Here is a 22485-nt window from a genome sequence, read left to right as displayed (position 1 = left end):
GCGAACCTACCGGGGCGGGACTTTCTGACTTGAGAAGCTGTCCTATCTGTGAGGGTCCATGTTAGAGAACATTAAAGAGTAGGATTGGGGGCAGTAGCTTTCCTGTGGCAAGTCCTCACTAGGTGCCAGATACTGGGCAAAGGAGTTTGCAGACATCTCTCATTTCATCCTCGCAATCCATGAGGCAGGTATTGTCCATTGTCCAGAGAGGGAAAACAAGTCACATGGAAGCAAGTCATGCAGCAGAGCCAGGATTGGAACGGAAGTGCCTGCATCCTCCAGCACCTGCATCCCAACCCGCTGTGCTATGCCTCCCATTGATGCTTTCCCATGTCTGCCATTTAGCTTTGCTCTGGTGAGTGACAAGTTGTACCAGCGGAAAGAGCCTGTCATCAGTTCTGTGCACACTAAGGTGAAGGGGATAGCAGAGGTGAAAGAGGAGATCGTGGAGAATGGAGTGAAGAAGTTGGTGCACAGTGTCTTTGACACTGCAGACTACACCTTCCCTTTGCAGGTAAGCACCTTGTAGCATTCTCCCAGGCTCGTCGCTGGTCACCATCGCCAGGGCCTTGCTCCCTCCCCCTAGGATCTAGAGCCTCACTCCAGAAAAAACGTTGGCCCTATTTTAAAAGCTCTGTGAACATCTCAACTGAGAAAACCTAAAAATTGCAAACCTGGGTGAGATCCAGGAGATGATCCTTTGCTTTATCAAGTCCTACAGGGTTTCTCAAAATAGCCGCATGTCCTGGTACATTGAAAACAGGATTTGATTCACTCACACTTGATTTATATGCAGCTTTTTAGAGGCACAGCCACCAAGCCAGCAAGGTCTGCCTAGATTTAGAAGGACAGAGAACTTTCTACCGAAGAGTACCAGCCCTTCTAGATTGTGTGGCATTTTATCAACAAAAACGACTCCAGGAGACCATTCTTGGGTACATTTTTCCACCAAGAAAGGATGTAAATGACAAAAAGAAGAAAGGCATCGGTCACTGAGAGAAGGCGTGTGACTTCTAAATTTGCAAGCAGGGAAAATGAAAGCAGAATTGCCAAAAAGGAGAAATTAAAGTAGGGTTGAGGAGGCCAAAAAACAGAGAAGGGGGCAGGAGGGACGAAGGGGCAAGTTTGTGGCCTGGGGAGCTAAAATGCTTTGCAAAACCCTATAAAGCCCACGTTGCTCTCTATTTGTTTCTAACAGCCGGTCATTAAAATCCTGTGATTGCTCGGGTGGTGGGATGCCCTAGTGCCTTTCATTAAAGTCCGGGAAAATCTGAACAGTGTTCCAGTGAAGCCTGCTCCCCTACCCTCGCCTCCTCAGGTCTCTTGAGTTTCAATTTAATGAGATTTTACTGTGTTAAAAAAAAAAACACGAAAAGGCTGCTTTTGAGACTGCAGTGGTAAATGACTCCTCAACTCATGCAAATACTCCTTCACCCTCCCTCAGCTCAGCAGGGCTGCCCGTCCAGCTTTGATATTAAGCACTCGGCATATTCCAAGTTGCCCACAGACCCTGATTTCTAGAAGCTTAGAAAAGTGGAGAGGTTCGCCCAGCAAGCTGGATTATTATAATTAAGTAGTTCTCTTTTCAAAGGCTTTGCATTTCTTTAGCCTCTCTTTCTCCACAGGGGAACTCTTTCTTCGTGATGACAAACTTTCTCAAAACAGAAGGCCAAGAGCAGCGGTTATGTCCCGAGGTAAGGAGGGGACCTGGAGTGGTGGGTCAGGTCGTAAGAGTTCCTGGGGGAGATGCACGTCAGAAGAAGCAGAAATTAGGACCCTGGGGTGTATTTCAGCCCACAAATATTTACCTGCCTCTTTTCTGGGGTAGGGCTGGGCTGAGTGGAGGAAGGGAGAGAACACATGGCAGTGTCTCTCCATGGCCACCGGATCTTTGTCTGTCTGCCTCAGTCTCCGGTTCTAGCACTAGGGACCCGTGCAGACGTCAACCCTGCTCTTTCTATCTCTGGCTCTCTTCGCAGCTTATGACAATTGTGATTCTTGGCATTTGCACAACATTTCACATTTGATTTGAGGCTCACAATGACTTTAGGAGAAAATGGCATTTTACAAACCAGAACACAGATTCAGAGAGGTTGTGACTTCCCCAGGGTCACACAGCTTGCTGCAGGCACAGCCAGGGTTAGGACCTGAGTGTCCTCACTCACAGCTTCTCTTACTATGGTTCACAGTGAACTGTCTGCAGGGCCAGTTTTGGAAAACCCTGGCACACAGCTCTCTTGCTCATTCACCCACTTCTTAGAGTCTCAGCCTCTCCATCAGGTGCATGGGCCCCCATAGTTCCCTGCCACCAACCCAGACAATCTTTCCCAACTTGGCTCTGCCCTCTCCACAATGCTGCCTCTTTCTGGAAGAGCTTCTTCCCTATCAAATCATATTTGTTTTATTCTGGGCCAGGCACGGTGGCTCACACCTATAATCCCAGCACTTTGGGAGCCCAAGGCAGGAGGATCACTGGAGCCCAGGAGTTCAAGACCAGCCTGGGCAACATAGTGAGACCTTGTCTCTAAAAACAAAACAAAACAAAAACTGTATTTGTCCTATTCTGTACCTCACCATCCTGCTCTCTGCTCTTCAAGATGAAAACCAGCTAAGTTTATCTATACCAGCGTGTTACTGCTAGGCATTACCGGTAACTCCCAACCTCCCAGCCTCCCCTCTCAGGTAACGTAACTGTGCTGTACCAAGGACCATTCCCAGCACTGACAATTGCAGCAACGCTGGTGGTACCCAGCCAGATCCTCCACTGGTGAGTAGGCCCAGCCCTGCCGGTGGGGTTTTGCTCACGGGCCCACTCTGGCAACAAGGTCTAGCTTCCTGAGTGTCCAGGAACTCTGGGCAAAAGTGCTCTCTTAGAGTACAGTCTTTGCCATCATTTGTACCCAAACTCAGAACCAGCATAACATTCCCTTGGTGTCTATCTTGATAACACTCCCCCTAAAAGGAGAGCTTTCTTTGTTTGTTTTGTCCTCATCGCCCCTTAACTCTCCCTGCCATTCAGGTGAAATCTCTGACAGCCAGGCCAGCCAAGCCCTCCCTTCTGTCTCCCTTCCCAGCAGTGTTCTGTCTCCAATCCAGTTTGGGGGCCCTGGTTCTCTTTTGTCCCATCCTTTGGTCATCTCTACACCATACTCCACCCCCGTGTATACATAAAGACACTTTTGGAGTTATTGAGACTTGGAAGAAAGAGAGTTAGGATAGCCCAGAGATTAACAGCCTGGGCTCAGAAGCTAGACTGCTAAAGGTTCAAAACTTAAAATTCTTAGCTCTGTGACCTCAGGCAGGTGACTCTTCACCTCTCTGTGCCAAGTTGTGTGCATCTATAAAATGGGGCTGAGAACAAAACCTAGCTGTTCAGATCATTGAAACAAATGAGTGAATACCTGTGACATGCTTAAATCAAGGCATGGTACCTTATAAGCACTTAGTGAATGTCAGCTGTTATGATTCAAATGACATGTTACTCCTCAGATGGAATGTCACTCAGAGTGGCTGGAACCCAACAGGCTCCGTGGAGGCACTGCCAGCCCAGAGAGCACATGTGACTCTTTGGGATTTTAACTTGCACTCCAGGCTGGTTTGGGCTGGTCTAATTGGACATTCACCTCCTCTCTGCCCATCAACACCCTTCTATCTCTGGTTGTCTCGGTAAATATGACCAAGTTCCAGTTACACACCAACCTGAATAGATATTTGCTCCAGTTACCTGTGGCTTCAAAACAAACTACCCTGATCATGGTGGGCTTAACACAAGCATTTTATTAACTTTCACAGTTCAGTGGTTGACTGAGTTCAGCTGGGTGGTTCTTCTACTGGTGTCACTAGGGATCTCTCAAGGAGCTGCAGTCGGATGGCAGCTGGGGTTGGCATCCCTTGGAGCTTCAATTGGCACCCAGGGATAGCTAGACATCTCTTCCTCTCTGGGAACCCCTAAGAGTTTCCCTCTCTTCAAGGTCTCTCTGCATTGTCTCTCCAGCAGGGTAGTCAAACTTTCCAATAGTGGCTCAGGTTCCTCAAAACAAAACAAAACAAAACAAAACAAAAAAATAGAAGCTTCCTGGCCTTCTTAAGGCTTAGGCCTGGAACTGGCAACAGCATTCCTTCTGCTGCTTCTATTGGTTTTGCAGTCACAGCACAGGTTCAGCTTCAGAAAGTAGAGGAAACACTCCACCTCTCAATGGGGAAAGTGACCAAGAATTTGTGGCCATATTTAATCCATGCAACAATCACAAAAGAGAAGATTACAACAAAACTAATGCTGTTGTTTTTTTTTTTTAATTTTAGAATTCCTTTTGGAGAGCAAAATAAAATTGATTTCTCTTCTTTCCTGAGATTCATCTCCAGTTGATAATGAAAATGTAACTTTCCATGAGCCACAGTGAATGATCACACATTCATTCCTTCCATGACTATCAAGACCTACTATTTGCCAGGCACTTGGGCTACAAAGATATGACCTTTGCTCTGTATTCAAAGGGTTCATAGTCTAATCTGGGGAGTCACAAGGAGAGGAGACCAACGGCATGCCATGTGACTAAGGCAGCCTGGGAAATAAAGAGATCATGAGAGAATTTGAAAACTACAAGAAACATACGTTGAGCATGTACTATGTGCTAAACTCTTTCTTTTCATAACTCATTTAATCTTCACAACAACCATGCAAGACAAATCTGTTGGCTGGGCACGGTGGCTCATGCCTGTAATCCCAGCACTTTGGGAGGCCGAGGCAGGCGGATCACGAGGTCAGGAGTTCAAGACCAGCCTGGCCAAGATGGTAAAACATCATCTCTACTAAAAATACAAAAATTAGCCAGACATGGTGGTGTGTGCCTGTAATCCCAGCTACTTGGGAGGCTGAGGCAGGAGAATTGCTTGAACCCAGGAGGTGGAGGTTACAGTGAGCCAAGATCACACCACTGCACTCTAACCTGGTCAACAGAGCAAGACTGTCTCAAAAAAAAAAAAAAAGGCAAATCTGTTCACCCTGCTTTTACAGATGAGGAAACTGAGGCTCAGAGAAGTGAGTGAGTTGGCTGAGGTCTCTCAGCTAGAAAATTGTGCAGCTACTGCTGAACCAGGTATACCTGGGTCCAAGACCTAGGTCCTTGGCCTGAATCACTGTAGAAGCCACAAATTGCACAGATGACAAGGAGCAGAGGCTATTTTCACACCTATGTCATATTCTGGCTTCCTCAAGACTGGCCATGAAGCCTGCTCCCTAGAAAACAGGAAGAGAAATATGCATAAACCAGGGCAGCTCATTTCTCTCTTCCACGTTCTGTCCTTCAGCCCTGAGACCCAGCTGGTCTCATTTTCTTAGGCCAGGCGAGTGTCCTGGCCAATGTCTCTCAGTTCCATGTGTCCTGCTGAGTCTCTGCACCTGTTTGCCCTGCTTAGTCCTTTCAGCCACAGGGCCACTTGGACCAAACCACCTGTCCTCCACCCCAGCCAGCACCCCTGAAAGTGATTCCTAGCTGCCCAGACCTCTGCTTTACCCATTTTTATTCATTTTTATTGGGATATAATTCACATACCATAAACCCCACTATTTTAAAGCGTACAATTCAGTGGTTTTTAGTATATTCACAGAGTTGTGCAACCATCACCACCATCTAATTCCAGAACATTTTCCTTTCTTTTCTTTTCTTTTCTTTTCTTTTTTTTCCTTCCTTCCTTCCTTCCTCCCTTCCCTCCTCCCTCCCTCCCTCCCTCCTTCCTTCCTTCCTTCCTTCCTTCCTTCCTTCTTTCCTTCCTTCCTTATGGAGTTTTGCTCTTGTCACCCAGGCTGGAGTGCGGTGACACCATCTCAGCTCACTGCAACCTCCGCCTCCTGGGTTCAAGCGATTCTCCTGCCTCAGCCTCCCTAGTAGCTGGGATTACAGGCACACACCACCATGCCTGATAATTTTTGTATTTTTAGTAGAGATGGGGTTTCACCACATTGGGCAGGCTGGTCTCAGACTCCTGACCTCAGGTGATTGACCTCCTAAGTGCTGGCATTACAGGCGTGATGAGCCATGGCGCCCAGCCTCCAGAACATTTTCATCACCCACAAAGGAACCCCAAACCCATTAGCAGTCACTCCCCATTCTCCCCTTCCCCTGGTCCCTGGCCACCACCAATCTGCTTTCTGTCTCTATAGATGCCTATTCTGGACATTTCCTATAAATAGAATCGTACATGGTGTGGCCTTTTGTGTCTGGCTTCTTTCACTCAGCATCATGTTCTCAAGGTCCATCCATGTTGTACACTGCGTCAACGCTTCATCCTTCTTATGGCTAAATAAGATTCTGTGTATGAATGTACCACATTTTATTTGTCCATTCATCTGTCAGTGGACACTTGCGTGGTTTCCACTTTTTGGCAATTCTGAGCAGTGCTGCTCTAAGCATTCGTGTGCACATCCTGGTGGATATCGAATCTCTTCTCTGCGTCTTAGTAACACACGTCACTTACTCCCCACTCTCTCATCCTTCTATCTGCAGTATCCCACCCGCAGGACGCTCTGTTCCTCTGACCGGGGTTGTAAAAAGGGATGGATGGACCCACAGAGCAAAGGTACCTTCTGTTTCTTTTCCCGAGACCCTAGGGTTGGATGGTCAGGCATCTTGGTGACATTTGTGATGCCCAGTTCAGGTCTTCAGCCTCTGCTCTCAGCTGTCCTCTTCCACCATCACCAAGCCATAGGCGAGTCTGCCCATGCTTCGGCTCTGTCCCCAGCAGACCAGCTGCTGACTGTAAACATGACTCCAGTTTTCCAGTGAGAGAAGCTCCTAAAAATCTAGCAGGTTCAGGTTCTAATCAGTAGAAAAATCACATGGCCTATAGTATCATCTGAATATTCTAAACTTCCCCCTGAATCAAAGGTTAAGGACCATGAACTTATACCCCCAGGGAACCTGGCAGTAATACCCATATTAACCTGCAAATTTTTTATTTTATTTTAATTTTTACTTTTCAAAAATTTTTTGTACTGTTTTATTTTACTTTTGATTTTACTTATATCTAAGAACAGTGCTATTGTGATACCTGCAGAATTTCTTTATCTCATGTTTTAACTTAGAAAGGCACAGGGCACCGGGTGCAGAGGCTCGTGCCTGTAATCCCAGCACTTTGGGAGGGTGAGGCAGATGGATGCTTGAGGTCAGGGATTCGAGACTAGCCTGGAAAACATGGTGAAACCCCATCTCTACTAAAAATACAAAAATTAGCCAGGCATGGTGGCACGTGCTTATAATCCCAGCTACTTGGGAGGCTGAGACATGAGAATCACTTGAACCTGGAAGGCGGAGGTTGCACTGAGCCAAGATCATGCCACTGCACTCCAGCATGGGTGACAAAGCTAGACTCCGTAAAAAAAAAAAAAAAGCACAGGGCAATTTTTAAAATACTGCAAAAAAAAAAAAAAATTCTGTGGTTATGATGCAAATGCACACAAAAAGGCACATGGCCATTACTGCATTCTACTCCATACTATATGTGTATTTGAGTTGGTATAAAGATTATTTTAACATTGCTCACTATTTAATTAATTCTCCCTTGGAAGCTGGTTAATCATCCTGACACTCCAGGAAGATGCGCCATGCTTATTTCATGGCTTGGCGCATCCTGGACAGACTGTGTACCCCTTGAGGGACTTGTGCCCTTTGGAGAGGCCATGTTCTAGTCCATTTATACTAAGTGAGAGCATACACCTGTTCCGCTCCCCTCATGGGCACCTTTTCTTGTAAAGAAACAAAAGAGCCAGCAGAATCCACAGTCTTCCTGTGTTCTGTCTGATCTCTATTATGTTTCGCTCGTTTGCCTTGCCTTGTGTTCATTGTGGTTAGGATGGGCTTGATGGAAGCTGAAGCTGCGTGGGTTGGAAAGCCTGGTCAAAGCCTAGTCTTTTGCCTGGGTTGAGTTAATGATGTCCCTCCTGGAGAACTTTCTCTCCACAGTTCTTTCACATCTGTGGTTCTATGATGCTTTGGCCCCTATAGGAATTCAGACCGGAAGGTGTGTAGTGTATGAAGGGAACCGGAAGACCTGTGAAGTCTCTGCCTGGTGCCCCATCGAGGCAGTGGGAGAGGCCCCCCGGTGAGTCGCATGGGGAGACAGACACAGTGGCCCTCAGCAGCGACCAGATGAGGCCTTGCCGAGGCTGCTTGGGCCTTCCCCTCTCAGCACAGCCCTGCAAAGTCCTGGGTCCTCCTGGCTTGGGGACCCCTGCGCTCTGGATGCACTGCTTGGCACAAACTAGTGTCTCTGGGAGGGCCCTGGTGGTTGGTAAACTATTGTAACAATTCTGTACCAACTGGTAAATAGCTACTACCCTGAGCATCCTTGGGTGTCCCTGGCCCCCTTCCCTCCCCCAGATCTTCCAGGGTACCCCCAGACCCCCTCCTCTAGTGCCACAGCAGGGTCCCTTCTGACTTGTCAGTGTCCATACTGAGTGATTAAGGATAGGAAGGAAGGAGTGAGATGGAAGGGAAGGATGAAGCAAGGAAAGAGAAGAGGAAGGAGAGGAAAAAGGAGAAGAGGGAGGGTAAAAGAGGGGAGGTAAAGGAAGTTTTCTCAAATTAAATGCTCACAATGACATACAGATTTGGTGGTCCCTTGTATTGATGCTTCGCTTCAATACACAAAATCATGATGTTAAATCTCAGAAGCCACAAGGGCTGATGTATTTCAGCACAGAAAGAAAGACCTGGATTCAATTCCTAGCTCTAACACTTTTTGCTGTGTGTCCTTGGGCAAGTGGCTTAACCTCTCTGAGTTTCAGTGTCCTCACCTGTAAAAGCAAAATAATAATTTCACCAACCTCATAGGGCTGTTGTAAGGACTAAATGAGATGATACTTGTACAGCTATTGTAAGGTAAGCCCCAAACCTGGCTTACACATACACACACACACACACACACACACACACACAATCTGCCCCTGAAAGTGTGGTGGTTCTAGAATAGCACTGTCCAATAGAACTTTATGCAGTGATGGAAATGTTCTATATCTGTGCTGTCCAATAGGGCAGCTGCTAGGTACATGTGGCTATTGAGTACATGAAGTGTGACTACTGAATTTTTGAAAGATAGATAGATGATAGATGATAGATAGATAGATAATAGATAGATAGAGTCTTGCTATGTTGCCCAGGCTGGTTTTGAACTCCTGGGCTCAAGCGATCCTCCTCCTGCCTTGGCCTCCCAAAGTTTTGGGATTACAGGTGTGAGCCATTGCTCCCAGCCTGAGTTTTTCATTTAATTTAAATTTTAATTGCCACACATGTCTAGTGGCTACCATATTGGACAGCGCAGTTCTAGACCAACATGATTCAGGATCATTCCCGCAGCATCGCGGAGCAAAGAGAAAACTGCCCCAAGCTGGCTCATAGAAGGCTCAGGCGAAGGTTTCCCAATGCCGGGACAGGGGGTGCGCTCAGCAGCATCACCCCTTATGGTTCTCAATCGCCAGTAGCTCCACTCAGGTTCATTTCTAGGTCAGGGGCATTTCTTTGTCACAGAAGGAATCACCCAGTTCTGGGAGATACAGCAGCCTCCACTCAGGTAGTCCTTGGTTCAAGACAAGTGGCCCTTGACTGACTGTGGTTTCAGTTCCAGCTCCGCCATCAACTCACTCATTAAATAAACTGCATCTCCAGTGTGCCTGCCGCTGGGCTGGATTTTGATGTGACCTGGGCAAGCAACTCCCTGAACTTCAGTTTCTCATATATTATATGAATTAGCTAAGATGGTTCATTTAATCATTCATTCAACACATCCATCACCATGTAGCAGATGTTAGATATTTATCTCATACGTGACTATGCATAAGAGACTTTGCTAAGGTTTAGGTAAAATACAAGTCCCAGATATGGAGCAAGTCCCAACCACTGTACATACCTGAATGTGTAATTATGTCAGTGTGACAGGTGCCACAGTAAATGCCATTGGGTCTTGTATTAGTCCATTCTCACACAAAGAACTACCTAGCCAGGTGCGGTGGCTCACACCTGTAATCCCAGCACTTTGGGAGGTTAAGGCAGGCGGATCACTTGAGGTCAGGAGTTCGATACTAGCCTGGCCAACATGGTGAAACCCTGTCTCTACTAAAAAATACAGAAATTAGCCAGGTGTGGTGGCACACACCTGTAATCCCGGCTACTCGGGAGGCTGAGGCAGGAGAATCACTTGAACCCAGGAGGTGGAGGTTGCAGTGACCCAAGATGTGCCACTGCACTCCAGCCTGGGTGACAGAGTGAGACTCCATCTCAAAAAAAAAAAAAAAAAAAAAAAAGACCTACCTTTTTTTTTCGGTAAGAGACCGAATACTTTATGAAAAAAAGAGGTTTAATTGACTCACAGTTCCACAGGCTTAACAGGAAGCCTCAGGAGACACAATCATGGCAGAAGGCGAAAGGGAAGCAAACACATCCTACCATGATGGAGCAGGAGGGGGGCTGCGGGGGATGTGCCGCGCACTTCAGATCAGATCTCGGGAGAGCCCACTCACTATCAGGAGAACAGCAAGGGGGAAGTCCGGCCCCATGATTCAGTCACCTCCCACCAGGCCCCTCCTCCGGCACATGGGGATTTCAATTCGAGATAAGATTTGGGTGGGGACACAGAGAAAAACCATATCAGATCTCAAGAAGGGAGAACTTCTTCTTGGAGGAGCTGGAGGGGCTTTGTGGAGAGTTTCAGAATGCTTTGCCCACTAGGTTCGCTGTATCCATTTCTTTTCACGCATCCCAAAGACCAACCAAGAAACCAGAAACCTCTGGTCCCACTGGCCCATAGGCTCCCTCGGTCCCCACCGTCACTAATGGCCATTTTGCATGTCTCTCTCCCAGGCCTGCTCTCTTGAACAGTGCGGAAAACTTCACCGTGCTCATCAAAAACAATATCGACTTCCCCGGCCACAACTACACCACGTAAGTGCCCAGGCTGCCTCGCTGTCTTAGTTATCTACTGCTGCGTAATAAATTATCCCAAACCTCAGAAGCCTGAAACAAGAAATGCCTATTGTCTCCCATGGTTTCTGTGGGTTAGGAATCTGGGAATGACTTTGCTGTGTGGTTCTCGCTCAAGGTCTGTCAGGTTGTAGCCAAGCTGTCAACCAGGGCTACAGTCATTTCTAGGCTTGACTGGAGCTGGAGAACCCTTTTCCAAGCTCTCACACAGTTGCTGGTGGGAGGGCTCAGTTCCTCGCCCTAGGACCACTTGAGTATCCTTGGTATACGGTGGCTGGCTTCTCCCAGAGCAAGTGACCCAAGAGAGATAGAGCAAGCAACCGAGAGTATAACCGAGATGTAACCAAGAGTCTAACCAAGAAGGAACCAGGAGTATAACCAAGATGGAAGCCACAGTCTTTGGGAGCGACACTTCTGCCATATGCCATTGGTGACACAGATCAACCCTGGTCCAATGTGAGAGGCCACTGCCCAGGGGTCCCAAGAGGCAGGAATCGTTTGGGGCTTTCATGGAACCTCTCCACCACACTGGCTCACTCCTGGGAAAGAGACAGATCTGTTTTCACTCGAGATGTTTGTTTGTTTGCTTTTAATTATGCACAGGAGAAACATCTTGCCTGGTTTAAACATCACTTGTACCTTCCACAAGACTCAGAATCCACAGTGTCCCATTTTCCGACTAGGAGACATCTTCCGAGAAACAGGCGATAATTTTTCAGATGTGGCAATTCAGGTTGGTGGTGCTTTGTACACTGGGATGTAGGGCTATGTGTCTGGGGATGGAGGATGTCAAACGGCCAAGAGGCCGGGCCACTGGGTCTTCATAATGTGGCTCACATTTACTGAGCATTTAGTAAATTCACCCTCTGTGCTAAGGGCTTTACCTACACTACCTCATCAAATCCCAAAACAATCTTATGAGTGAGAGCTACTTGGTGTATTCCTTTCCTATGGCTGCCGTAACAAGTTAGCAAAGCTTACCGGCTTAAAACAACACATATTTGCTTATGTTGCCAGAGATCAGAAGTTGGAGACGATTTTCCCTGAGCCAGGGCCGTGCTCCCTCCGGGGCTTTAGGGGAGAATCCAGTTCCTCGGCTTTTCCACCTTCTGGAGCTGCATTCCTTGCATTTCTTCAAAGCCAGCGGCATGGAATCTTGCCTCAGTGGCCAAGATTCTGTGTCCAATCTCTCTCTGTGTCCAATCACTCTCTGCCTCTGTCTTATAAAGAGAGGGGGCATTTACAAGAGGGGGCATTTAAGGACCAGCTGGATAATCCAGGATAATCTCCCATCTCAAAATCCTTCATTTAGGATGGCCGCGGTGGCTCATGCCTGTAATCCCAGCACTTTGGGAGGCTGAGGTGGGCAGATCACCTGAGGTCAGGAGTTCAACACCAGCCTGGCCAACATGGTGAAACCCCATCTGTACTAAAGATACAAAAAAAAATAGCCAGGCATGGTGATGGGTGCCTGTAATCCCAGCTACTCGGGAGGTTGAGACAGTAGAATTGCTTGAACCTGGGAGGCGGAGGTTGCAGTGAGCTGAGATCATGCCCTTGCCCTCCAGCTTGGGTGACTAAAGCGAGACTCCATCTAAAAAAAAAAAAAAAAAAATCCTTCATGTAATCACATCTGCAAAGAGCTTTCCCTAGGGGAGTACTAGGAGGTAAAGCAGAAAATAAATTTGATAGAGTGCCCTGAATTCCAGTCTAATAAGTTTGGACTTGATCTTTAATGGGGGTGGGGGGGGCATTAAAGGTGTCTGAGTACAGGAGTGGTCTGTTGAAATTTGTATTTTAGGACACTGAGTTTAACAGTGGTGTGTCCCAGACGGGGGTAGGGAGAGTGAGGAGATGCGTTTGTGGCTGCCACAATAACACTTGTGCGAGTTAGATGGGGTTGTACACATGGTTCTTCAATCAGCATTTTTCCTCTAAAAATCTCAAGCAATCATGGCTATGCAGGGAGATGTCTGGCGGTTGCATAACTCACACCCAGAAGCCACAGAGACTGTCTCTTGTTGATCCTTCAGGGTGGAATAATGGGCATTGAGATCTACTGGGACTGCAACCTAGACCGTTGGTTCCATCACTGCCGTCCCAAATACAGTTTCCGTCGCCTTGATGACAAGACCACCAACGTGTCCTTGTACCCTGGCTACAACTTCAGGTAACTCCAAGGCCCCAGGTCAAACTCACCCAGTGGCTAAATCTCATTCCCAGCAATTGGTGAGACTAATTTTGGTTTCCAAGGCAACAAGATGAATGAAAAAAGACTTTCTTTAAGAACTAGGTGATAACTGAATTTTTTCCATAATTTTTTAAAATTCTCAAAGAGATGCACACTGTTTATTTTTTATTTAGTTATTTTTTTGAAATGGAGTCTTGCTCTGTCACCCAGGCTGGAGTGCAATGGCGCCATCTCGGTCACTGCAAACTTCCACCTCCCAGGTTCAAGCGACTCTCCTGCATCAGCCTTCCAAGTAGCTGAGATTACAGGCGGATGCACACTCTTTATAAAACAAACTACTGGGAAACAGAAAAGCATAGAGGGGGATCAAAATCACCCATAATTCCCCTACCCTGAAATAATCAATGATAACCCTCAGGGGAATTTTCCTCATCTGCACCAATTATTTCATACAGCTCCTATGAAATCATAGCATGCATACATATATATATATATGTATGTATGTATAGTGGTATTCTGTGGGGTTTTTCATACCCCAGTCACTCAAAATTCTTTGTAACCATCACATTAATGATCATAACATTCCATTTTGTAGGTGAAGAAATAACAAAATAACAACTGCTACAATTCAGGGAGTGTTTTCTTTTCTTTTTTTGTTTTTTGTTTTTGTTGTTTGTTTTTTTAGATGGAGTCACACTGTTTGCCCAGGCTGGAGTGCAGTAGCACGATCTCAGCTTACTGCAACCTCTGCCTCCTGGGTTCAAGCGATCCTCCCGCCTCCCAAGTATCTGGGACCACAGGCATGTGCCACCACACCCAGCTAATTTTTGTATATTCAGTAGAGGCGGGGTTTCACTATGTTGGCCAGTCTGGTCTCGAACTCTTGACCTCAAGTCATCTGCCCACCTCGGCTTCCCAAAGTGCTAGGATTACAGGCATGAGCCACTGCGCCTGGCCCAAGGAGGGTTTTCCATATACCAAGCACTCCCTGTCACCATCCCTAAAATCTCCCAACAACCCTGGAAGAAAGATATTATTGTTTCTGGAAGAAGATTTGCCCAACACCCACAGCTGATAATACATGCTGCATAATTCTAACCCTCGTCACTCTGACCCCACACTCACACTCCATCCCTTCCTTCCCATCTCATGATTTTCTCACCCATGCCTCCATGATTGACTATTTGAGTTGCTTCCAGTTTTTCTATTACAGATAACCACAGTGTGCATCTTTGCACATAAACTTTTGTTTGAATTCCAGGTTACTTCCTTAGGATAAATTTCTAGACTTATTAAATCAAACGTTGTAAACATTTTATCATATGCTTTCAGATTTTTAAAAATATCTATGGTTATAATGTTTTGTTTTGTTTTGTTTCTGAGACAGAGTCTCACTCTGTCACCCAGGTTGGAGTGGACTTGGTGCGATTATAGCTCACTGCAACCTCTGCCTCCCAGGCTCAAGCGATCCTCCCACCTCAGCCTCCTGAGTAGCTAGGACTACAGGTGCACGCCACCATGCCCAGCTAATTTTTAAAATTTTTTTGTAGAGACGGAGTCTCATTATATTGCCCAGGCTGGTCTCAAACAATCCACCTGCCTCGGCCTCCTAAAGTGTTAGGATTGCAGGTGTGAGCCACTGCACCTGGTCTATACTTTTCATTTCTAGGATTTTTATTTGGTTCTTTTTCAAAGTCATCTATTATTGTTCCAGTGAGTCCCATTCTTACCTTAAGGATCCTACTACTTCTGTCCATTCTATTGTATCATTCCTTTCATACCGATCTATTATCCAAAGTAACTTGGGTGGGAGTTCTCCTCATGGGCTTTGAAATACTGTCTTCAGTAGAAAAGATCTTATGCAAAGTTCTGCATGTGCGGTGTGTTATGGAGGTATTCCTTATATATTACTCAAAGCAGCCTCATAAACTGGCAGGCAGCCCCTTAAATGTGTTTCTGTTTCTGTTTCTATTTTGTTTTGTTTTTTAGCCTGCATGATATTTTAAAACTTGAGACAGGCCAGGTGCAGTGGCTCATGCCTGTAATCCCAGCACTTTGGGAGGCCAAGGTGGGAGGATCACTTAAACCCAGGAGTTTGAGGCTAGCCTGGGCAACATAGGGAGACCCCATCTCTACAAATAATAATTTTTAAAACATCAGCCAGGTGTGGGCACATGCACCTCTGGTCCCAGCTGCTCAGGAGGCTGAGGCAGGAGGATTGTTTGTACCTGGGAGGTTGAGGCTGCAGTGAGCCGTGGCTGTGCTACTGCACTGCACTCCGGCCTGGGTGACACAGTGAGACCCTGTCTCAAAAATCAATAAAAAATAAAACTTGAGACATTCTATGTAAAACCTTGGACTTCCTGCTTTTCTTGAAAAATTAAACTATTTGATAAAAAAAATTAAAGTATTTGACACCCCAAGGTCCATATCTTACATGGTGGCTGCGGGCTGGAGCTGAGTATCAGTGGTCCTACTTAGAAAGAGTCTGGCTTTCTGGTTCATCACTGTCACTGCCACTCCTTAGTGCTTATACCTGGCCCGCATCCTCATTTCTGTCATCTGCCTGGCCCCTGTAGGCATTTGAGTTTGAAACCCTTGACATAAAGGTGGGCTGATGCTTTTTGCTTCCTTTGGGTCAATGGAATTTCATCCAGGGCACTGAAACCAGCTCCCAGTTGAGATAACTTTTTGAGCATCCCCTGCTGCTCTGCTGAATAGGCCCATGGCCATTATTAAGAAGAGAGGACAGGATGAGTGGTCCCCTGACTGCCGTTCCAGGGTATTTTTTTAGCTGTCAGCAGAAGCACGCGGGGCAGTGAACAATCAGGTGTCAGCAAATGTCCTTCCAGTGGCTGAGTTGAGCCCAAGAACATCTGCTCCTGGAGAGATCTGAGCCCTCTGAAGGCCTGAGCCAGTTACGATGTTAATATTCTTTTAGAACAAAGTGGTAGAGCATTTCTTGTCTGGAATGAGCACCAGAAGAAACCTTTGGCCAAAAATAAATTGTTGAGGGCCGGGAGCGGTGGCTTATGCCTGTAATCCCAACACGTTGGGAGGCCGAAGCTGGAGGATTACCTGAGGTCAGGAGTTTGAGACCAGCCTGGCCAACATGGCGAAACCCTGTCTCTCCTAAAAATACAAAAATTAGCTGGACGTGGTGACAGGTGCCTATAATACAGCTACTTGGGAGGCTGAGGCAGGGAGAACTGCTTGAACCTGGAAGGTGGAGGTTGCAGTGAGCCGGGGTCATGCCACTTCACTCCAGCCTGGGCGACAGAGCGAGACTCTGTCTCAAAAAAAAAAAAACTTAAATAAATAAATTAACAAATTAATTGTTGAGGTCTGTTGAGTAAGTGGACAAGTTATTTTCCAGCAGACACACAAGAGAAGGAAATTATAGGTTATAGGAGGTATTTCAGAAAATATAACTTTCTAAAACATAGGAAGCTGAAGAAGTTGATCACATTACAGAATTTTGTCCCTTACAAAACGATCCATGGCGAAATGTCCTTACTCAGTGAAGAGGTGATTCCGCTCATGCACGACCTGTGTGAAGTGGATCAGGCCACATAGAACGCATGACGCGCTTCTCAGGCCCAGCAGGAGTACGTGTCTGTGTTAATTTCCTGTGGCTGCTATGACCAATTGCCACAAATGTGGCCGCTTCAAACAACAGAAATTAATCCTCTTCTAGTTCTGGAAGCCAGAAGTTTGGAATCAAGATGTCAGCAGGGCCACACTTGCTCTGATGCTCTACGGGAGGGTCCTTTCTTGCCTCTTCCAGCGTATGGTGGCTCCAGGCCTTTCATAACTTTATGGCGGCGTCACTCAAATCTCTGCCTCCATCCTCACAGGGCCTTCTCCCCTGTGTCTCTATGTCTTTAATCTCTCTCTCTTTTTTTTGTTTTTTGTTTTTTGAGACAGGGTTTCACTCCAGTCTCCTAGACTGAAGTGCAATGGCATAATTTCGGCTCACTGCAACCTCTGCCTCTTGGGCTCAAGCAATTTGATCTCTCCTTTATCTTATAAAGATACTAGTCATTGGATTTCGGGCTTACCCTAAATCCAGGATAATCTCATCTTGAGATGTTTAACTTAATTATATCTATCTGCAAACACTGTATTTCTATATAAGGTCATATCACAGCCACTAGGGATTAGATACTTGAACATATCTTATTTAGGGGGCTCAACCCATTCCAGTGTGCAAAAAACATTCTTCTTCAAGGCCCCATGTTTCTCAGGGCATTGCCCACTGACTACCTGCATCGGAATAATTACTTGGTACCTTGACTGGAAATACAGACTCCTAGAAACATCTCAGAGCTTCTGCAACCTCTCTTTGGGGGAGGGGCTTAGGAGTCTGCCTTTGAACACACTCACCCCAAGTGATCCTTTTTTTTTTTTTTTTTTTTTGAGACAGAGTCTTGCTCTGTCACCCAGACTGGAGTGTAGTGGCGCGATCTTGGCTCACTGCAAGCTCCGCCTCCCGGGTTCACGTCATTCTCCTGCCTCAGGCTCCCCAGTAGCTGGGACTACAGGTGCCTACCACCACGCCTGGCTAATTTTTTGTATTTTTAGTAGAGACGGGGTTTCACCATGTTAGCCAGGATGGTCTCGATCTGCTGACCTTGTGATCACCTGCCTCGGCCTCCCAAAGTGCCGGGATTACAGGCGTGAGCCACCGCGCACGGCCGTCACCTTAAGTGATTCTTGCCTTCAGTTTAACAGCCACCATAACAAGACACTGGAAGCAGAAATTCACACGCTTACTACACAATGTTAACCTTCCCAGGCAAACCAACTCACATAGGGAGATAATGCCAAGCCCAGGGCAGGCAGTGGCGACGCATGCTTGCTTGTGTATTAAAAAATCACTGGCTGGGCACATTGGCGCAGACCTATAATCCTAACACTTTGGGAGGCTGAGGTGGGTGCATCACTTGAGCTCAGGAGTTCAAGCCAGCCTGGGCAACACAGTGAGACCCTCATCTCTATAACAATTTTTTAAAATTAGTTGGGTGTAATGGTTTGCACCTGTAGTCCCAGCTGCCCGGAGGCTGAGGTGGGAGGATGACTTGAACCCCAGAGGTGGAGGCTGCAGTGAGCTGTGTTCGAGCCACTGCACTCCAGCCTGGGTGACAGAGCCAGATCCTGTCTCAATAAACAAAAACAAACAACAACAAGAACAACAACAAAGATAAATCACTCAATATAGCATCAGGAGAAAAAGCTCTCTTGAAATAGTCACATGCAAAGAAATTAATTCCCTCTAGTCAGAAAGAGGCACTAAAGTGCCTGAGAACATCTGATCGATTTCAATGTCAGGTTTTGAGAGGTTTTTTAAAAACAGTTTCAGATGTTTCTTACTATTTTTTGGCAGAACATCTGCCATCTGCTTTCTTCTCTCCCCTCATCTTGTAACTAGATGGTGAATTAATAACTCAGAAAAAACATATATCTATATGTAACCTTATCTAAAAGCAATCATCAAAATGTGGTGAGAAGAAGGGGCAGATTTAAAAGTTTTATGAAGCATTCATTTTAAGCCTCCTTAATTATTCTTGAAAAACAAAACACGCCACTTTTCCTGACTGCAGCACTGGGGAGGGTTGCGTATTACGGGTGACTGATGAGTTGTGCCTGGGGCTTAATTTTTAAAGTTAGCACTGGGTGATGACAGAGAAAGGTCAATGCCACCGAAAGAATAATTTTTTTTTTTTTTTTTTTTGAGATGGGGTCTCACTCTGTCACCCAGGCCGGAGTGCAGTGGCGGGATCTTGGCTCACTGCAACCTCTGCCTCCTGGGTTCAAGTGATACTCCTGCCTCAGCTTCCCGAGTAGCTGGGATTACAGACATCTGCCACCACACCCAGCTAATTTTTGTATTTTTAGTAGAGACAGGGTTTCACCATGTTGGCCAGGCTGGTCTCAAAGTCCTGACCTGAGGTGATCTGCCTACCTTGGCCTCCCAAAATGCTGGGATTACAGATGTGAGCCATTGCACCTGGCCAAGAAGAATTTATTCATACTATTCCCAAGAGATAGGGCCACACCACACTATGCCAGGCCACACCAGGCCATGCCACACTAGACAGGGCCACAGGAGGAAGTACCAGATTCAGTCAAGAGGCAGAATAAAGGGGAAAGAATGGTCCAGAGCTTTATTGTGTTTCCCAATGGAAGGACAAGGCAGGACTGGGGAAACAGCTTAGGGTAAACTACTTTGAATAATGCCAGTGGGTTCTGAGTTACAGGAATGGACTCTAAATGTCTGGCCCTCACCCTACCTGTCCCTAAGGAGAAATACTGGAGAGTTAGAAAAGGAAGTGGTTGAGGGATTGGTTGAAGGGTTTGTAATATGATTTTCACACCCTCACAAAAGCTGGATTGCAGGGGAGATGTAAACAACTTCAGCCTTGGGAGGCCAAGATGAAAGGATGGCTTGAAGCCAGGAGTTCAAGGCTGCAACAAGCTATGAGTACAACACTGCACTCCAGCCTGGTTGAAAGAATAAGATTCTGACTCTACAAAATATTTTTGAAAAAATATTTTTTTCTTTTTTCTTTCTTTTTTTTGAAACAGTCTTGTTCTGTCACGCAGGCTGAAGTGCAGTGGTACGATCCTGGCTCACTGCAACCTCCGTCTCCTGGGTTCAAGTGATTCTTGTGCCTCAGCATCCTGAGTAGCTGGGATTACAGGCATGTGCCACCATGCCTGGCTAATTTTTGTTTTTGTTTTTTTTTTTTTTGAGACAGAGTCTTGCTCTGTCGCCCAGGCTGGAGTGCAGTGGCCGGGTCTCAGCTCACTGCAAGCTCCGCCTCCCGGGTTCACGCCATTCTCCTGCCTCAGCCTCCGGAGTAGCTGGGACTACAGGCGCCCGCCACCTCGCCCGGCTAGTTTTTTGTATTTTTAGTAGAGACGGAAGTTTCACCATGATGTCCAGGCTGGTCTCGAACTCCTGACCTCAAGTGATCCACCCGCCTTGGCCTCCCAAAGTGCTGGGATTATAGATGTAAGCCACCTTGCCCGGTTGAAAATTTTAAAAATAAAAATTAGCCACGTGTGGTGGTGCACGCTTGTAGTCCCACCCAGCCACTTGGGAGGCTGAAGTGGGAGTATCACTTGGGCCCAGGAGGTGGAGGCTGCAGTGAGCTCTGATCATCTGATCATGCCAGTGCTCTCCAACCTGGGTGACAGAACAAGACCCCACCTCAAAACACACAAACAAAACAAAAAACACAACTTCAGCCTTTAGTTTGGCCCTGTGATTAATGATTGCCAAATAGACATATACAGAATCTAAGAAAACACAGTTTGCTGAGGTGTGCCTGTCCCCAGTCCAGTAATTAGTATCTAAGATTTACCACCATCCACTCCCACTTTGTTCTAGATGCCAAACCTCTTCTTCCCCCTTAAGGAATAGTCATATTGCTTGAAGTTTTTTTTTTTTTTTAATTTATCTGCTTGTTGTTAATCCTGTATTGTTTTAAGATGTGCATTTTAATCTTAAGCGACAAGCTGATTTTCTGTCACTCTGAGATGATGCAAGTACAGGCGGTGACACGGGGAGGGGGATGCTTTTTGGTTCCAGGTGGTTGGAGAGAGTCACCCAGCGCTTTGGATTGTGTTCCTTCCCCTGCCACCTGTCACAGAGCCAGGGGACAGACCAGGAGGACTAGATGGGCCACTGTTTTGGCTTTTCCTTCCATAAAATACCAGCATTTTTTGCCAGATGCAGTGGCTTATGCCTGTAACCCCAGCACTTTGGGAACCTGAGGCAGGCAAATCACTTGAGCTCAGGAGTTCGAGACCAGCCTGGGCAACACGGCAAAAGCCCATCTCTACAAAAAATACAAAAATTAGCCGAGCATGGTGGTGCATGCCTGTAGTCCCACCTGCCTGGGAGACTGAGGTGGGAGAATCTCCTGAGCCTCCTAGGAAGTCAAGGCTGCAGTGAGCAGTAATCCCGGTGCTGCACTCCAGCCTGGGCAACAGAGTGAGACCCTGTCTCAAAAAAAACCCCAAAAGCCCAACACCTTCAAAGAGATCTTATAAATACAGATCCTTTTCTTCCTACAGATATGCCAAGTACTACAAGGAAAACAATGTTGAGAAACGGACTCTGATAAAAGTCTTTGGGATCCGTTTTGACATCCTGGTTTTTGGCACCGTAAGTCTCCTTTCCCAGCTCCGGGCACCGGCATCCTATGACTGTGTCCTAATTACTGCTGTGGGGCCTCCATGGAGGAAAGGGTTTTGGTCACAGCCATTAGCTAGCACTGGGCATTTCGCACATGGCATAAAAGAGGAAGAAGATGTCCTCGGGGTGCTGTCCCTGAATGAGTCATCTGACGAGTACAGGAGTGGGCCTGGAAAGCAGTTCTAACATTCGGCTTTAAAAATACTCTGATACTTAACAAGAGGGAGAAAGAAATCTCCTGTAAAATAATTTGTAAGTAACAGAATCCAATTCAAATTGGCTTAAGGGGAAAAAAAAAATGTTTTCAATGGGCTTTTTTGGGTTCACATAACTGAAAAAATTCCAGGGGTTATTTTTAAGCTACAAGCATGGTTGGATCCAGGTGTTAAAACAACATCATCATCATCAAGAACTTGCCACCCTCTGTGTCTTATATACGTCCTCCTTGGTCTTGGCATCATCCCCAGACCAGCCATCTCTCTATGAAGGTATCAAGCAGCACCTTCGATCTGACCGGTTTAGCAACCTCAGTGAAAAGAAAATGCCTCTTTGCCAGAAGGTTCAGCAAAGGTCTCAGACAAATGTCATCGGCTCTGATTGGCCCACTGTGGACGACATGCCCACCGCCGAACTAATCACTGTGACCAGGGTCAGGCCGTACTCCCAATGGTTGGTCTCGAACCAACCCTAACTCAGCCCAGGGGCCAGCAGAGAGGCCAACACCCCAGCCCCTTACACACACACACACACACACACACACACACACACTACATGGACTGAAAAGAAAATTGGAGTGTTGCCCTCTGAAGACAGAAGGAGAAGATGCCAGGTATGCAAAAATCAACATATCCCACGACGTGATATCCAAGAGCATGTTATCTATGTAAGATGGTGATGAGCAGGACGAGAAGCAATGAGATATAGCTGAAAGAATGCAAAGACCACCGGGAATAAAAACCACGAGGCTGGGCCGGGCACAGTGGCTCACGCCTGTAATCCAAGCTCTTTGGAAGGCTGAGGCAGGTGGATCACGAGGTCAGGAGTTCAAGACCAGCCTGGCCAACATGGTGAAACCCTGTCTCTACTAAAAATGCAAAAAATTAGGTGGGTGTGGTAGT

General features: G+C 46.6%; 1 protein-coding gene and 1 long non-coding RNA gene across 4 annotated transcripts in view; one reads left to right on the top strand and one right to left on the bottom strand.

Moving 5' to 3' along the window:
* Nucleotides 1–22485, bottom strand: part of LOC105494582 (uncharacterized) — a 62235-nt gene that overhangs the window by 4928 nt on the left and 34822 nt on the right. The window lies entirely within an intron of this gene.
* LOC105494577 (purinergic receptor P2X 7) overlaps nt 1–22485 on the top strand; it is a 58540-nt gene that overhangs the window by 21305 nt on the left and 14750 nt on the right. For all 3 annotated transcript variants that reach the window (XM_011763124.3, XM_071070956.1, XM_024796879.2), the window contains exons 2-9: nt 346–514; nt 1626–1694; nt 6504–6576; nt 8001–8097; nt 10851–10931; nt 11574–11703; nt 13004–13140; nt 21247–21337. In XM_011763124.3, the coding sequence (XP_011761426.1) occupies nt 346–514; nt 1626–1694; nt 6504–6576; nt 8001–8097; nt 10851–10931; nt 11574–11703; nt 13004–13140; nt 21247–21337 (847 nt within the window). The remainder of the gene's footprint in view (nt 1–345; nt 515–1625; nt 1695–6503; nt 6577–8000; nt 8098–10850; nt 10932–11573; nt 11704–13003; nt 13141–21246; nt 21338–22485) is intronic.

Source organism: Macaca nemestrina, chromosome 10, assembly GCF_043159975.1.
Source record: "Macaca nemestrina isolate mMacNem1 chromosome 10, mMacNem.hap1, whole genome shotgun sequence".
In the NCBI taxonomy this organism is placed as follows: domain Eukaryota; kingdom Metazoa; phylum Chordata; class Mammalia; order Primates; family Cercopithecidae; genus Macaca; species Macaca nemestrina.
The sequence above is the reverse complement of the archived record's forward strand: the minus strand, read 5'-3'. Positions and strand labels throughout refer to the sequence as shown.